Source organism: Bacillus rossius, chromosome 8 (assembly GCF_032445375.1).
Source record: "Bacillus rossius redtenbacheri isolate Brsri chromosome 8, Brsri_v3, whole genome shotgun sequence".
NCBI lineage: Eukaryota > Metazoa > Arthropoda > Insecta > Phasmatodea > Bacillidae > Bacillus > Bacillus rossius.
The window spans coordinates 57,535,489-57,554,551 of record NC_086336.1 but is presented as its reverse complement, the minus strand read 5'-3'; the positions used below and the strand labels follow the sequence as shown (position 1 = coordinate 57,554,551).

Sequence of the window (19,063 nt, the reverse complement as noted above, 5' to 3'; positions counted from 1 at the left end):
CTTTTCACAGACGAGAGAGCCAAACGCCCGATCGTGCATCTTCGGGTTGTTTTTTTTGTTCATTGTAAAAGGTTAGGTTAGCTACATTATAAATACTTTAAAACATTGTGGACAGTTGATTTGGTTAGGATAGCTACATTAAAGATACTGTGAAATCATGTAAACGGTTTCCTAGCCCTGGATAGCTACATATTAAAAAGTTATTTGCTAAGCAACCATAAAATGATTTTACAGTATTTTTAATGTAGCTATACTTACCTAATATAACCAACCATCCACAATGTTTTATTTAATGCCACACTGGTTTATACAATGAGATAGAACGGACAAAAAAAGGCAAGCATGAACTTCGGGTGTGGCTCTCTCGTCTGCGAAAAGGCTTCCCAAGTGCGACACTTGCTGGTGCTACTAGGGCGGTGTCGCCTCTAAGCGCAAGGCTGTGGACTTGCGCGCAGTCTTCTCGTCGTGCACAGGGAAACTATGAGATACGAGCCGTAACCATAACATTATATATAGCAGAGAAAGGAAGGAAAAAAGTGTAATGAAAGTCCCTTGAGTGCTTCCAAGAATCTGTATTGAGTGTTTCATGCCTAAAAATTATTCTGAAAACATGTGTTTTTGGCCATTTTCACTCTTCTTAAATTCAGTTTAAAAACAAAATATGGAAACAACCACTCATCCACCCTCGGCATTTTCTTAAATGCCTTTAGTAAACAGACACCAGTCGGATATCTTGAGCAGTTTTTATATCGTGTGGTTTTTTCTGAAGCTCTGCACACACACTGTGTGCCCGGGTAGGCGGAGCCTGCCTGCTGAGGCAGCCTCTTAGTTGATAGAACTTTACAAAAAAAAAATCAATTTTTTAAAAGTATGGCAGGTATAAATATTTTTGTTCGAAAAATATTTACATTCTACTTTGGTAAGGTGTACAAGGTGATTAGCTTTTTTTTTTTTTTTTAAAAAAAAAAAGGAAACTTAAAGCAACTGATAGTAAAAAGAAGGGAGACCACCACAATATTTGGGTAAAAGTGTAATATTTTATTAAGTATTTTATGCATGTTAACAGAAGCTAAACTTTTTATAGCGAAGTATTTATTTAAAATTGTACAATTTAGGAAATTATATTTTAAAAATTTGAACATAAATTCTTCTAACTTACATACTATCGCTACTAGGAAACTTTTTTTTTTTTAACCTTTGAAAATCAGACATGCTAGTTTCCTATAAAACTGCCAGGACAGTGATTGGGGCTTCAAAAAGAGTATGTTGGGAAAGTGGTAACTCTGCTCTTGGATGATTTCCAAGCTAGCAGTGTGTGTCGGCGTGTCTTCCCACTCATGCCGAGATGTTCCAAAATGGTTCTAACAAACGTTCTCAAATCAGGCCTTGAAATACTGCGTGCATAGTTCTAGGAAAATTTATAGTTTTGTAAAAAGTTGCATATTTGGGATGAATAAAACAATTTTTTTATGGCATTTAATAAATAATTTCATATAAAACTATTCTTTGTTTAACAATTCTACATTTTCTTTCTACGGCACATACAAACACTTTACAGTAGTATAGTTACATTTACACACTTGCTATTAACAGTTGTAATTTTACAAAATACCAATTATGAAACACACAATGAGGCCCTTCAATAGTAAACATTTTGTATTTATTTTTTCAATAAACTCACTTCTCTCAGCCAAAATTTTTTGTATCATCTTGTACTTAATGCCCTCACTTAGAATTCTGAATTTTATGGCGTGTAGTTTGGCTTCCAAATAACTTGCCAAAACACTACTGGCAGCTGCAGGGTGTTTGGCATGTTTACTAGGCCAGTGCGAAACTTCGATTAAGCAACTCAATCAAAGCTCTTTTTAATTTTAAATGTTCGATTTAACTTCGCCAGGAAATATTCTTTTTTTTTAAACTTCTGTTGTGAAGCCAAGAATTTACTCATGAAAATATTTAGTTTTTTTTGTTTATGTTTTATATGTTTTGCTTGAATAAATTTAACTTTTTCTTAATTCAATTCTACTTCACAAATATTTTAAACATTTAATTTGACATTTGCTGAGCTTAGTATTCGCACAAGCCTAATGTTTACATTTAGCACACATACATGCGTGCTTGCTTGTAGACTTCCTAACTCGCATACTTCTGCACTTCTGGTACTTTCACACATTCCTAAGCTTGTATGCTTGTATAAACTGGGTATACTAAAAAAAAAAAACTAGCAGTGCTAAAATAATGTCTGTGTCCAGAAGCAGTTGGCCCAACACACATGTTTTAAAACATTTCAGAACAGTATACCCTGCCTCACATCAAAACTTAAATTTTTGTACTTCTAGCAAATAAATATGTATATATATTTTTTGTTGACAACCAAACCTTTTACTGCTGGTGCACAGCCAGTTAAATATGACTGTTATTTGTCAGTTGGAGGCTGATAAATTATTTTCCATTCTGTCGATCTGTGAATAGGTAAAGCCTCAACCACCAGCTTCTAAGTAAAAATATTTCTCATATGGCTTCTTGTATTTATGGCAATGCTCAGGATTACCTCCGCTCTACAGTGCAGACAGTATCATCACATGCACTGTTCATTAAGTCTAAATATTACATAATCCTTAGCTTAAGATACTTATGTCTAAAGAGACGACTCAACTTTTGAAGATGATTCTTTATGGAGAACTATGCGGAAAATTCAACTTGTGGCTTAATATTGGAGGTAGGTAGGTAGGTAGGTACAGCTTTAGAAAAGATAAGAGATACGAATGAGAAATGATTACATTTACCAAAGACACATTGATAAGAGCCTCTTCATGGTTGTTGAAGCAGAATGCTTTAAATGGCTGCACTTGTGAATTTGATTTTGATGTTTTTGACCCATTTAAAATCTTATAACTAAAATTTCTATTCACACCCAGAACCTAGCAATTTTTCTCAGCCACTTATGTTAAAAAAATTCTTTAATTTAATGATTTAATCATGCATTAATTTCTATACGCATAAGTCTTTTGAATTTTATCTTGTTCATTTATACCGTCATACAAAGGCACTTAGATTGTCTCTTGTGACAAAAAAATTATTTCATAAAAATTTCACTCTAAATATGTCTCATGCTAACATTAAACATTTTACCTACTCAAACACAACATAAATTATATTTTTTCCACGTGTTTTTTGCAGATAAAAAAATTTCTTCTCAGAGTAGGTCAGTTTAATTTTAAAAAAAATAAGATACTCTCTTTTATATTTATCTCTCATCAAATGGGAATACCTCTGACAAACATTCACTCATAATTTACCGACCAGCATCTTGCACCCTTTCTGTAATGGGAGTCGAAAAATCACTTTTCCGAAGAGGTTTCACACATCAGAAACACGTTAGCAGTTCATACGAATGAAGACTGTTCTGACTGGGTGCCGCTGTGTGCTGTACGTTCAGCGCGCTGCTACGAGCCCCGCAGGAAGAACCCGGGGAAGGCGGGGAAGGCGGGGAAGGCGGCGGGCCGGGCCGGCCTCCGGGGGCCGGGCGCCTTGGGCGGGGGCGGCACCAGCCGGGTGGCGGGCAGGCTGCGGGCGCGGTGCGGGGGCTGCGTGGTGGGCTGCGTGGTCTGCAGGAGGAAGCCGCACTGCGCCACGCACACGTCGTCCTTCAGCACGGCCTCGCGGCTCTGTTCCTGCAGCAGCTGGCTGCAGTCCGAGATGCGCAGCGACGCACACTGGGGCTGTTGCGGGAAACACGGCACCGTCAGCATCGTGCAACCCCGCTGTTACCTGCAGCTGCTGTCCAGCTACGCCCTACTCCTTGTTTCTTCCGTATGCACATTCGGCATACATGCGTCCCAAGTCAATTTTCTCTGACAAGCTGCTATTTTAATCCTACTTTTTTTCCTGCTTTTTACACCACTAAAAATAAGTCTTGCTCCGTTATTTTACAGTTCTCCTAAATTTTACAGTAATTTTACCTAGTAAAATGCTTAAATCCTCCAAACACCATCAATTCTGTAGTATTCGAAAGATTTGATATTGAAGGAAAAATATTGGAAGAGCGTACAAGAAAGGGGCATCAAAAAACTAGCACCTGTGTAGTTGACAAGGACTACATTATTTATCTCTACAGAAGCTATCAAAGAAAATTTTGTGTGTGCCCAAGTTTAACTAGGTATAGGGGTTTTTTTTTTTACACAAAAAGTAATTTTAAGTATTTAAACATGTATTAATGCTTTTTTAAATAAAAATAAAAATGTAATTGTTCCAATTGTCTTCAAAACTTACATTTATGTGAGTTAGCTCATTTATTAATTTTTTTCTGACTTAAGAGATCTATACTCGGATCTGGAGCAAGCACACTTTTAATAAATAATGTAATCCAGGATTGGGATTTGAGAAATAGTGGATTTGATGCATCACTAATTTTTACTTGTTTGCATTTACTAAGCATGACCAAATATAATATTAATCTTTAAGAATTCAGAATTAATGAACAATGGAAATTTTTTTTATTGAAGAAAGAATAAATACCAAAAAAAAAATTTATCAACATATTTTTTTCTCCATGTCCGTACTTGGAGGAGCTACCACCGTGGCGGGTGAAGAGCAGAGTACTCACGCCCTCGGAAGAACACACGCAGCTGGTGCAAGGGCTGAGGAACATGGTGGCCCCGATGGCCACCGAGGTGCCGCCGATCTGGCAGCCCTGCGACGACTCCCTCCAGGCCGCGAGGTTCACGCTGGGCAGCGAGTGGCACGGCAGCCGAGGGTTCCTGGGCAGTTCAGGCACCGAGTTGCCGCGCAGAGCTCTTGGTGGAAACGCACCGAGGTACAGTACGAAGGCTCTTTAATACTACATGTTGGAGACCACGATCAGGATTATCTTTTGTAATGTAGTTTCAACTGTCTGTATTAACAGAGCTTCGATTAACTGAGATTCTGTAATATCCAAACCGAACTATAATGCCATTACAAAGCAAAGACTGTTAAAACAATAATTGCTTGAGAATCTAGAAAATGGTACAACTGTTGTTGAAAGCAAAAAAAAAAAAAATAACCTCAAAGATGCCATTTCCTGGTTAGGCAGAAGCTACACTAAAGAAATTTAGAAAAAAATTTAACCCCATAAAATTATACTTATTACTGGGCCAACTGAATACAAGACAATTTGAGAAAACACCAATAACTGATTTCAAACTAAATATGCTCAAGAAGAAATTTCCTTACCATAACTAGACATGTTTTATTGCTTAGACCAAGTCTGGGAATCTACATATTCGTTCATTTTCTGTAAGAATTTTAATTAATTGAAAATTGAATGATAACGCCTTAATTTTTACATACAATTTAAACTAATACTTCAATTAAAATTATTATGAAATCCAATATCTTGTAAAAAAATTAATTTTTTATTTGCTTGTTTCCAGTAAAATTTGTGAACCGTAATTTTATTTCCTAATGTCATTGTATAGGTCCTAGCACACATACAAAAAACAGACGAAGAGCACGCTGTCAGAAGTAGACAGCACCCTGTAGTAGAGAGTTCTCCTGCTAGATGGGGTTAGTAGATACCATCACTAAACAGCTGCCCAGGTGCGTCAGTTTGTAGGTTAACGTTTGATCGTAGTGTTGTTTTTCTCTTACTGATCTTGTGTTCCGCCTGCAAAGTCGTTATAGCTGATTTAAAAGGACAAAGTGTATGGTGATATAAATTTTTTATGACAAAAATCCAGTTTTTTTTGTCCCCACCTCGTAGTGACCGAGGGCTATAAGGGAGGAGTCCCACAACACAGCCTTCCAGTGATGGCATCGCACTGGCTGCACTGAAATATATATCTCAAGTTGTCTGAGGCAAAGGCAACCTCCACTTGACCAGCCTCGGTCATCGAACGGCAATGGCGAAATAATGATGAATGAAACTTGATTACATAACTTGATAAAACCTGCCAGTACATGTCTACATCACCTGTGTTTACGATTTGCAAGAACAAAGTTAGGCTCCAAGGCCTCGGTGTGAATGCTCGGGTACATATTACAAATGTTTGTGGTGATATATGTGGATATACTGTAAGGCCTCGGTGTGAATGCTCGGGTACATATTATAAATTTCTTGAGACTTACAAGTGGCAGATTTCTCGTACTATTTCAAAGTTTTTATAATGAAGTAGCACACTAAAGACATGATTCAAAACTGAGTAATTTTGAGCATTGATGATGACTATTCGGAAAAGATGTTAAAAACAAAGCACCCCAACCCGTCCCCCCTGAAGGCGGTCGCGGCCGTGAGTGCGGAGCGCTCACAGGAACTCGCTGGGCTGGTCCAGGGCGGCTCGCTGCATCATGGAGGGGTTGTCCATGTTGTCGCACAGCATCTTGGAGATCGTGGCCTTGCGGATCTCCGCCAGCTGGGCCTCCGTGAACCGCACCATCGGGTCGTCGTTCTCGTACCTGAGCACCGTGCCAAGACCACGCACACTACAGAGCACCACGCCAAGACCACACACTACAGAGCACCGCGCGAACACCACGCACAGTACAGAGCACTGGACGAAGACCACGCACAGTACAGACCACTGGGCGAAGACCACACACAGTACAGACCACTGGGCGAAGACCACACACAGTACAGACCACTGGGCGAAGACCACACACAGTACACAGCACTGGGCGAAGACCACACACAGTACACAGCACTGGGTGAAGACCACACACAGTACAGAGCACTGGACGAAGACCACGCACAGTACAGAGCACTGGACGAAGACCACGCACAGTACAGACCACTGGGCGAAGACCACACACAGTACAGACCACTGGGCGAAGACCACGCACAGTACAGACCACTGGGCGAAGACCACGCACAGTACAGAGCACTGGACGAAGACCACGCACAGTACAGAGCACTGGACGAAGACCACGCACAGTACAGAGCACTGGACGAAGACCACGCACAGTACAGAGCACTGGGCGAAGACCACGCACAGTACAGAGCACTGGACGAAGACCACGCACAGTACAGAGCACTGGACGAAGACCACGCACAGTACAGAGCACTGGGCGAAGACCACGCACAGTACAGAGCACTGGACGAAGACCACGCACAGTACAGAGCACTGGACGAAGACCACGCACAGTACAGAGCACTGGACGAAGACCACGCACAGTACAGAGCACTGGGCGAAGACCACGCACAGTACAGAGCACTGGACGAAGACCACGCACAGTACAGAGCACTGGGCGAAGACCACGCACAGTACAGACCACTGGGCGAAGACCACGCACAGTACAGAGCACTGGGCGAAGACCACGCACTGTACAGAGCACTGGACGAAGACCACGCACAGTACAGAGCACTGGACGAAGACCACGCACAGTACAGAGCACTGGGCGAAGACCATGCACAGTACAGAGCACTGGGCGAAGACCACGCACAGTACAGAGCACTGGACGAAGACCACGCACAGTACAGAGCACTGGACGAAGACCACGCACAGTACAGAGCACTGGGCGAAGACCACGCACAGTACAGAGCACTGGACGAAGACCACGCACAGTACAGAGCACTGGACGAAGACCACGCACAGTACAGAGCACTGGGCGAAGACCATGCACAGTACAGAGCACTGGACGAAGACCACGCACAGTACAGAGCACTGGACGAAGACCACGCACAGTACAGAGCACTGGGCGAAGACCATGCACAGTACAGAGCACTGGACGAAGACCACGCACAGTACAGAGCACTGGACGAAGACCACGCACAGTACAGAGCACTGGACGAAGACCACGTACAGTACAGAGCACTGGGCGAAGACCATGCACAGTACAGAGCACTGGACGAAGACCACGCACAGTACAGACCACTGGGCGAAGACTACACACAGTACAGACCACTGGGCGAAGACTACACACAGTACAGACCACTGGGCGAAGACCACGCACAGTACAGACCACTGGGCGAAGACCACACACTACAGAGCACCGTGTGAAGACCACACACAGTACAGACCACTGGGCGAAGACCACAAACAGTACAGACCACTGGGCGAAGACCACACACAGTACAGAGCACTGCTCGAAGACCACAGCCATGACAGTAACAAACAGAACTAAGTAGGTGCGGATCAAGGGCGTATTTAAGGGGGTGACACAGGGGGCATTCACAGGAAAGGGATATATCCCTCTTCCTCAAAAACCTAAAAAAAATCTATCATCCCCCCCCCCCTCCCAACAAATGGAAAGAATTTCAAAGAAAACAGCCAGTAAAAGGGTTCTTTCTTCCCTCCCTCCCTTCCGAAATGAAATTCTGCGTAAACTCCTGCTGCATGCACCCCTCCGTTCTCAAATAAAATGGGAAATTCTTGTTGGTTCCACATCAAACCAATAAAAGCGTAAACTGTATTATAACTTTATTTATCTACTAAAAGGTTTAACATTTTATTTGAATTTCATTTAAGGCAAACAAAATAAACATTAAACAAACTTCAAAAAATTACACTGTGATTTGGAGTGGGCAGGTATTTGATTGACAGTAATATTTAATATGTTTTTCAATAAATTTGAAAAGGAAATAGCTACTATAAAAAATGCGTTCTTCTTCCTTCAATGGGTCTTTAATACATTACTGGTACAAAAGTGTGTTACATAATAATTTAAAAGCTATTGTGAGAAAAAAATCAAACAGCATTTCCATCTTCTACAGGTGGTAGCATGCACTTAAATGTTGCACTCAAGTGGTGAGGAATGCATGCCATTTAAAAACTTCTAAAGAATATTGAATGGTGTCATGTTACAAATAGCATTTAAGAAATGGTTAAGTCTTTTTGGGGAGGTAATTATTATGTTCTAGTTTCACTTCTAATGTGTATTTTAACAATAGTCATAATGGCTCAAGTAGATGCTTTCACCAAAAGTATTAGGCATGGAAATTTTGATACAACTGCTTCAATATCCAATCAGAACATTCTGTAAAACCGTTCCTTTACTTTTATGTAAAGTTGATATAGCCACCATGTGAAGTCCAAGGTGACTTTGTGGCAAAGGGTGTGGATATTTTTTTGCAGTCTTGTTATTAAATACTTTTAGCTTTTACATCACAGAACTTTATTTATCCTCCGAAAGACCCTGATACCTGTTCAATAGGATTATAGAGAGGTCAGTACCAAATTTGAAGAAGAAATAAAGATAAATTTTGTGCAAAATTGGTGGTAAGAAGTATCCCTTGACCCTTCGTAGATATGGATGGATGTGATGCAAATATGTATTTTGTCACCAACCAGTGCCTCGCCTAAATTTCTAGCCGTGCCCTTGTTAGGAACTTGTCGGAAGAAGGTGACCCATCTACAGTTAGGGAGGAGCAGTGTACGGTGGTGATGGTGGTGATGGTCATGTCCTTGGCAGGGACCTGAGGAAGAAAGTGACCCATCCAGACAGGGGCGCAACAACTAAATTTCCAAAGTGGGGGCAATATACCTTTTTATAAAGAATCATCGATCCCTCCTATTGTAGCGGGGGGTCCGGGAAAATTTGTATTTCAAGGTGGAAAATGGTGCTATTTAAGCAGTTTTATGATCTAAAAATTGATTACACAGCACTTTCTTTGACCCCTTTTGCCCCCACTTCAAGGTTTCAGAAGGGGGAGGGGGCAAAATACCCTTGCCCCCCCCCACCCTGTTGTTGCGCCCCTGCATCCAGAGGTTGGGAGGGGCAGTGGACGATGACGTCCAGTGCTCAGCTCACCAGAAGCGGTCGCACCTCCTCAGCTGGCGGAACTGGGTGCCGATGATGCAGGCGAACGTGGGGCCCACCAGGCCCCCCTGCACCGGCCGCTCGCTCATGCCCCCCGGGAACAGGTCGATGTCCTCCACGGAGGCGTAGATGCGCTTGAACCGCGCGATCGTCTCCGCCGACATCTCCCGCGACAGGTCGTCGAAGGTCTCCGCCCTCTTCAGGTTGCACAGCGCTCGGTAGTCGTTGTACGACCGCAGGCCGTGGTCCCTTCCTGTGCAGCGCGGTGCGCTCGATGTGAGAGGCATGTTTCGTTTCACAAGCATACCAACATCCACTTCTACCAATACTGCCGTGTGCCACATACATAATCTTATTTGTTTATTTATTTCATCATAATCTGTAACTGTTTCACGATTAATTATGTGATAATTAAAGAAAAAAAAATATCACAGTGCAATTATTCACACACGGACACACACTAGTACAATATAATGCAAGGTGACAAAAAAAAAAACAAGAACTTTTGGTAAACAAATACGTAGAATACATGCAAAAACACAAAATTTAATTGACAGTATTTTAACCATTACAAATTGCCCTTTAAGGAAAAACAGTCCAAATTATCAGTTTTATTTATCGGTTAGTGATTTTTTCTTGTGGGGCTGCTTCAAGAATAGAGTCCACACCACTCGATCAAGCACACTGGATGGAGTGAAACAAAGAATTGAAGACTAAATTCATGGCATCCCAGCTGAGATGTTGCACTGGTCAATGGGGAACCTGAACAACAGATGAGAAGAACGTATACGTAGACAAGGACACCATCTGCGGGATGTAATTTTCATTGTCATAATTGATATTTTGGATTGTTTTTCCTTAAAAGGCAAGTTGTAATGGTTAAATAACTGTCAATAAAATTTATTTTTTTGCATGTATTCTATTTTTATTTGTTTGGCCAAAAGTTCCCGTTTATCCGAGTCATCTTGTACATTGAAACGTGTCATAACAGGTGATGAAACATGGGTTTACGGATATGACGTTCAAACTAAGGCTTAATCATCCCAATGGAAGCATTCTGGATCGCCAAGACCGAAAAAAGCTCAAGTGTGGTCAAATTTGAAGATTATGCTATGTTCTTTGATTTTAATAGCATAGTGCATCATGAGTTCTTGCCACAAGGTCAAATGATCAATAAGGAGTACTTTCTATAAGTTCAATGCCATTTGCATGAAGCAATTAAAAAAAAAAACAGATATGTGGCAAAACAAATTATGGCTTTTGCACCATGATCATATACCTGCTCACACTTCATTGTTTTTTCGTAATTTTTTGACCAAAAACAACACTGTAATGATGCCTCAGCCTCCATACAAATTTTCTGTTTCCAAAAATAAAGAAAACCTTGAAAATCCTTCGCTTCACAAGAATAGATGAGATTAAAAGTGCATCGCCGCAAGAGCTAAATGCTAAATCCCAAAGATCGAGTTCCAGAAGTGTTTTGGGAATTGTAAGAAGCGCATGCTTAAAAATCTTATCATAAATAACATCAAATGGGGACTATTTTAAAGGAGTTAACATCAATGCAGATTAATAAATAATCATCTTTCCAAAAAATTACAATTCCTAATACTGTTTGAACTCAACTTGTATATCACGCACAATCTTCAAAATCTTTCATTCCCACCAATTAACGGTAAGAATTTGAAAGCAGAAAGAGGTCAAAGTGAATCCATTCCGAAACCCCCTTGAAATGAAATTCTGCGTATGTTCCTGTGACCCAGACGTGTGCGTGGACGCAAACCTCTCTGAATGTTGAGGGAGATGAGGTCAATGCCGGAGTGCGGTATCTTCTTGTCCTCGAACAGGTGGTTGGTGACCTCGCCCGTGATGAACTGGTCCATGTTCTCGACGGGCGTGGAGGCCAGGCCGCGCGTCACCTCGTCCACGATGCCCGGCTGGAGCAGCGCGTCGGGGTTGAAGAAGCCCGTGCGCAGCAGGATAGGCGGGTCCACAGGCTGGTAGCTGGCGCTCAGGCGCGGGATGTGCGGCCGCAGCAGGCTGTGGCCGATGCGGTATGCCGCTGCTGCGAACTCGTTCACGATGCTCGGGTTGCACTGCGGGTTGTAACCTGGGCAGCAAGCGACACTGTCGCGGTCACGAGGCCCAGGAGAGTATACATAGTGCCTTTGAAAGTTGTGAGTACCACAGGCTTCATTCAAGCTTGATTCAAACAAAAGTTTGACAGTTAAGGCTGCAAGCTTTCTGTCTGCACCTGGACACTGTGGCAAGCTTGATGGCTCGTGGTGTGGTAGAGTGTTGGGGTTGACCCCTGCTGCCAGTGGTGGGTGCAGAAGGTAGCAAGGAGGGTTGGTGGCAGGACGGCCATCCAGTGCAAGTTATGGTCAGGCGGGAAGGTACTGACCGTTATAGTAACCGTGAGGCCGCAGCTTCAGGTCGTAGCGGTTGACGGCGGCCCAGCCCAGCAGGCGCGGCAGGAACTCGTTGTAGGTGACGTGCTGCTGCATCGCGGTGTGGACGCGCCGCGCGTGCTGGAACACGCGCTCCTCGTCCCACTGAGGGTTGACGAGCCGCAGCCCATCGGCGAGCCGGTTGTGCTCGCGCATGGAGAGCGTGTGCATGACCGTGAGCGCCGGCTGCTCGCTGGCCCGTCCGTCACCTGCCGGGCAGTCGCGCAGACGACGACGTTCAGGCGCTTGTTGAGCAAAGGGTCAGCTCACACAAGGTCATACCCGGTACTCAGCTAAAGTAATGTTACTGATTAGAATAATTGCCAGCAAAAAAAAAAAAAATTGTAGAGAAATAAAATAATGAAAAAAAAGTGTAATTTGATAGGGGTAAGAAGTCATTGCAAGTCATTATAATTATTTAAATGACCTTTTATAGATGTAAAATAATGTTCAGTGAGGACATTTTCGACCCGACGTAAAATGAAAGGCTATCTTGATCAGATAACTGATTTTGACTATAAAATGAAATTACCATTTATGATGAGTGAAATTGTAACTGTTGCCGTCTGGCTGGGTCTCAAAATGGCGTGCAGAGCTCCAGGAGTTAATACGTCACATTACAAACAATTACAAAGACATTTCACAAGCCATTACACTTGTCCATACAAGTTTTGTTTCATGGTTTTGTCTATAAAACATTTCTTTTGGACAGTGAAGAAGGCAAAAAACAGGTGGTTTTACAGATTATTTTAGGTTAAAAAAAATTTTAAAAACAGGATTGTAAGAGGTATAGAGAATCGCATGGAGCCTTTATCTTTCATACTACAGCATAAAATGTTAGGGTGACCGACGCGAAGACTGCACGCCGTTTGGGCGCCTGGCACGTACGGGCTGCGAAGCGTGTGATGCGCGGCCTAGTGCGCCACGGAGGTCACAGGAGGGATGTCGTGAGCGCGAAGGAACCTGGGAGGAGGCGGGCCGGCGGCCTGACCTGCGATGAAGCAGTAGCCCGACGGAGCGCGGCACTCCGGGTGGACGGGCGACCGGGGCAGCAGGTCCTTGCCCCGGGTCAGCCCCCGGGAGACGTTGAGGCGGCCGCCGGGGGCCCGCAGACCCCGCGCCATGCACGCGTGCTCCCCGTACACCTGCGATAGGTCTAGGAACGCCGAGTTCTGGTTGATCTGCTCCCTCGCACCTGCGACAACGAGCCCAGTGTGGGTCAGGCCGCGTCCTCTTGCGTCCTCAGGGTGCGCTTCCACGTGAACACTGCGTGGTAATTTGCGCAACGGAGGTAAGAAATAAGGGAGTTGGCGAGTGCTATCATTTCTATGTTGGTATTTTAAGTCACCTCCCTTTCCTATCTGCACAGCACAACAATGTTTGGTTATAATGAAGTTTCAAGCTAATTTCTTGTAGTTGTGTTGGTATCATGTGTGTTTAACAATATTTACTACAGTATTGCATTCTTTTGAGTCATCCAAGTGAGTTATTTTCTAGATATTAAACATATGTATAGGATATCAGCCTTTACACAACTACAATTTGTTTAGCTATCGAATCGCTAATTAGTTGACCGCAAAATACAGAACAGACACCTGCTCCAAAGACTTAACAGCTCCACGGTCTGGGCCAAACACTGGGTCAAGTGAAGTGCAGTTAGGACAATAATTACAGGTCTATTGCTTAAAAAAAACTCCACTGAAAACCTTACAAGTCATATGTGACAGATGCAGATCATGTTTACAGTTATGATGATTCTGTTTGGTCTTTAGAAATTATTTTTACTGTGGGGTTTGAAAAATTGTACATTTAGTAATATGGAGGGTAAAACAAAAATATTTGCCCCCGGGCTCTTAGTTTCTCTTGATGGCCCTGATATAGTGTTTGCATTCCTAAAACAGTTTTAGGTAGATTGCGAAGAAGGACTATACCTATTGTAGCTGTTACCATGGTGCGACTTCTGGAAATTATATAATAGTTTTTGGTTTCATGGTCCAAAGACCCCAAAACCATCATCAATTAAAAAGTATATATATATTATATATACATTTTTATGGACACTATAACACTGTAATTTTGCACAAATCACTTTGAAATGGACACATAAAATATAGTAATGAAAAATCTTGGTCGAGTTCGTTAATGGGCAAAATCCGACAAAAGAGATACCTAGTAATGGAGGTTTTTTGAAAAACAGAAAACTTACTGTATCTCCCTTAATATAACAAATATCACATCCGTATGAAGTAAGTATATCTCGTTAGAGCAATACCAAAAACGTTTGTCTAAATAAATTTCTAAATAAATTTTCCATAATACCACCATAACTGTAAGGGGTGGAATGAAAATTGGTTAAAAGACAAAAAAATCGTAACTCCCTTATTAGGTAAACTAACATAAAAAAAAAATTGATTGTTCATCTTTTAAATATTATCCAAAAACAATTTTTGAAAAAACGAACTATCACTGAAACAGTTGAAAAAACAGTAGAAATTTTTTAAAAAATCATAACTTCCATACAATGTTCACAATCCAATTTTTTTTTTTTTTTTTTTAAATTTTAAATCATCTAAATATTATCTAACTTTTTTCTAAAGTAAATTTTTTACAACCAACCATTACCGCAAGGGGTGTAAATAACAAAGGTTGAAGAACAAAAAAAGTAACTCTTTTAGTATGTGTGTTTGCATTTTTATCTTTTTTGTATATTCATATTCTTTGATATTGAGGTTTCTCATAACATACAGTGCAACCAGCAATGCGTATGTCCAATATAAATCTTTGATTCGAAAATAACTTTTATTAAATATCTGTTGAGAAATATTGTATCGAACATAAAATGCAAAAGAGCTATCACAATATATATTTAGAGGACAAAAAAAATTAAATAACCAACACAACATATGAGACTGAGCCTTAATGACAGAAAATCTAATTTATGCTTACTAACCCTTGCTGGGTGTGTTCAAGGCCCATTTCTGCAACCTGGCTGTTCATATACGTAGTTTTGATTTCTGATAAAAAAAAAATTATTTCCTTTCACTTACCTGTCAAAATCACCACAAATTTAATACTTTCGGATTGATAGGTTTTCTGAAAAAGTCATTAAATAGCCGTAAAAAGGTTTCACTGCTGTAAAATACTCATTCTCATTATTTTGTATTTCCCAAAAAAAATGTTACAAATGTAACTTTACCAGATAGTATTAATGCAAAAGTATGCTCTATGTATAGATTTATAAGGAATTTAGAGTCAAGCCAATCACAACATCTGCAAGTTTCACAGAGTTTCGCGTAAATACGGAAATGCAGGAAGCCTGAAGCCGGGGCCACGGCCCAGCGCACAGTGTTCACGGTGCTCACCGAGCGTCAGCTGCCCGGGCAGCGACCGCATGAAGGGGAAGCACATGCGCTCGCCGCTGGAGTGGTTGAACTGCGGGTAGTAGTGGTCCCCGTCGGGCACCGGGATGGGCATGCACTCCGGGTGCACGGTCCGCGCCGAGCTGCAGCTGCGGCAGTCCGGGATGGACGAGAAGAACCCTGCCGGCAGAGCGGACCACCTCCGAGGTGACACCCGCGCTCCTTTCCCGTCTCCTCGTCCCTTCACCCCGCGGGATCCTCGTTTTTCTTTCAGCTGATTTTCACGTTCTTTATTCCGTCGCTTCTCCCCTCCATCACTTTTCCGTCTATTCTCCCGTCGTTTTTCCTATCCCTTCTCCGACCTTTTTCTGTCGATTTCCTCATCCTGTCCATTTTCCCATCTCTTCCCCCATCGCTTTTCCCACAAACCAATCTTATTACAGAACCAGCAAACTTAAAAATGCGAACTAGTTCACCATAGGACTGCGAACCTTAGTTGACCATTGCGCTCCCACTGGTGAATACTATGCCAAGACTAGCGGGCAGTAAGCAGGCAAGATGGCATTTAGTTGCAGTTGTTAAGTTTAGTGAATAGAGTATGAGATGAAGTAAACACAACACAACACAAAACAAAAAAAAACCATGAATAACAGTGAAAAATTATAAGGAACAATGAAATTCATTACTTGCCACCCATAACCAAGAACTACAAAATGACCACCTAGATTTTAATGGTATTAGAACCATATGTGTTATCACTGAGCACAAGTTCTTTACCTAGATGATTCTAAGTTGGAGGTTGAAAATCATACCTGCGGCATTGTCAACACACACTTCGTACGTGTACTGCATGTTGTATCTAACCCCCTGCAACACATTTAATTCTAAATTGGAATTTTAGTAAGGATCCCTAATGTTATTGATAATATAATATAGCCAATAGCCTTCCTCGATAAATGTACTATCCAACACTGAAAGAATTTTTCATATCGGACCATGGTTCCTGAGGTTAGCGCGTTCAAACAAACAAACAAACAAACAAACAAACTCTTCAGCTTTATAATATTAGTATAGATGTTAAAAGTTGTTTAGAGTAAAAAAAAAAAAATGTCGGTACATGAACTGTGTTCTGTTCATTTTTTTGTTACATATGCTAATTTTGTCAATTCAGAAAATCCCAACAATTTTTCGATACGTTTATGTTACCTACACAACAGTGTTGTTAGAAACATTATTTTTCAAGTACAGTAAGTAATATAGGCCATCAAACATTAAATGTTTGCAAGTTTTCCACTACATTATTACATTATCAAATAGTATCTTCGTTATGATTTTGTGGTACACAAAATTTTTAAACTATCTGAATGGTTGGCATTTGTTACGGATTGTGAAAAGTTAAATACGTTGCGCTTCAGTGATCTGCGTCCGTGTGTTACGTGACCACTTGGTCAAGGAACTGGTCCAAGGGTGGCGCCAGGGACAAGTTTGTTTCATTGACACATTTCTTAATATAAATCATCAAAACTTAATTTCCAGGTTGGCTTTGGAAAGTATGTTTTAAAAAGAGTTTAATTTTAAATATTCCGGAGGAGGGACCTCCAAACTTCCTTTTCCTCCGGGACTGTTCAAGACCCCTCCGAGTCCCCCTGGTAAGGACCCTCTCCCAGATACCGGAGCCTCGCCGACGTGAATTACTGGTTCGCGGACTGCGGCCACGTGAACGCACCCTTGTGCACTGGCGTGAAGGTGAGGTCGTGGTCCGTGAACTGCGCGAACTGCATCAGCATCATGCTGTAGCGGCTGTGCAGGTCGCTGATGTCCACGTGGATCATGGTGGACACCTGGCGGGGCGACGGAAGCGGGCCCCCGGCTACCGAGGTCACCCGAGGTCTGGACACCCCTGCATCACAGCGCACGCATCTCATGCTTCGGGACCGGGGAAAAAAAAAATTGCGGATTAATTTCACGACAAACTAAAATTAAAATACTTTATACCTTCAAGTTTCCTCTGCTATTGGCTGACACTTTATTTTGAGGACTTTTGCCCAATGACAATCCTTCAACCAAAAAAGTATCATATTAAGGGCAACCCAGTTCAGAAGTCTCACAGCCAACAAACAGACAAGGTTTATCTGAGTACGTAGAGGATTTTGGAGTCAATCCAAGAGGCCACTGAATCGAAGAATTTTTTCAGTCCCTACTCATAATGTAGCAGGGCCGAGCCTCATTACCCCCTTCCTCCTCCCCGGCTTTTTATAAGAATACCGAAGGGGACAAAATATCTCTCTCCACTTACAATTTATATAAAAAAACAGATATGTACTTTTACATTTTAAAAAACATTGGATGAGACTGTTATTTGATAACACATGGTTGACTCCACAGTCCTCTACATACTCGGGCAAATATTCCCGGCTCATTGACTGCTGACCCCAATAGTTGTCTAGATAGGATCAGGGGTGTAGCCAGGGGGGGGGGGGGGGAGTTTATGGGTTCAATCCCCCCCCCCCCCCCCCCTTTAGCACCAAATCTTTATTTAAATTTCTTATTCATCACTCAAACAAATTTCATATTAAAAATTAATAAAATTTTTACCATTACAATATTTAAATTTAAGTACCGAAAACTGCTAAAATAGCACTATTTTACACCTTAAAATCCAAATATTCCCGGGGGAGGACCCCCGGACCCCCCGCTTTAATACAGGGGGACAATTCTTCTTAACACCCCCCACACACAAATCCTGGCTATGCCACTGGACAGGATTGATCGTTATTTGACAATTCTTTGACCCAGGGTCTCTCATTGGTCTAGAGACCTCCACATAAACCGTGTGTAAATAGTAGAAGTGTCACATAGGTATGAGTATTTGAATATAAGCCTATCGCAAAATAAATGCGCAAATTTTTATAGTCTCCAGTAGGGACTGTTAAAAATTTGCGGATCCAAGACAGACTTCACTATCCTCTACATACTTGAGCAAACATTACCTGTTCACCATCTGCTGACGTATCATTCATCTCAACTGGGTAACTTAATCGGCCAAGGGTCCTCCAGATAAACAGTGAGCCAATAGCATAAGCAGCACAAAGGTATTTTGGCATGTCACGAGATGAATCCGTGCATATTTGCGGTGGGCAGTGTACTCACCGTCCTCGTAGGCGGGCGGCAGGAGGCGGCCGAAGGTGGTGAGCGCCCGGCCCATGCGCGGGCGCCGCAGGTTGTTGCAGTTACCGCTGATGGTGCGGAAGGGGTAGGCGGGGTTGCAGGGCAGCCGCTCCTCGGGGGAGTCGCACTGGGGCAGGTCCGGCTCGCGCGGCACGAACGCGCTCACGTCCAGCCCTTGCAGCGCGTTGCCGAACAGGTCGTCCACCGCGCCGTCGCCCCCGAACACCACCGCCCGCGTCGTCTTGAACGCCTGGCGCCGGAAGCGCGTCGGCTCCTTGCTGCAAGCAACGGGGTCTCACGTCGAGGCTTCCTCCGCCACACACTTGGTCTGAGCCTGTGCGAGCATCAGCT

General features: G+C 42.5%; 1 protein-coding gene across 1 annotated transcript in view; it reads right to left on the bottom strand.

Moving 5' to 3' along the window:
* Positions 1-9,722: 9,722 nt before the first annotated feature.
* Positions 9,723-19,063, bottom strand: part of LOC134535003 (probable oxidoreductase PXDNL) — a 145,000-nt gene continuing 135,659 nt past the window's right edge. The window contains exons 16-22 of the mRNA XM_063373810.1: positions 18,695-18,990; positions 17,271-17,444; positions 15,548-15,724; positions 13,177-13,380; positions 12,140-12,394; positions 11,519-11,845; positions 9,723-9,988 (exon numbers count right to left, since the gene is read on the bottom strand). Coding sequence (XP_063229880.1) covers positions 9,723-9,988; positions 11,519-11,845; positions 12,140-12,394; positions 13,177-13,380; positions 15,548-15,724; positions 17,271-17,444; positions 18,695-18,990 — 1,699 coding nt within the window. The remainder of the gene's footprint in view (positions 9,989-11,518; positions 11,846-12,139; positions 12,395-13,176; positions 13,381-15,547; positions 15,725-17,270; positions 17,445-18,694; positions 18,991-19,063) is intronic.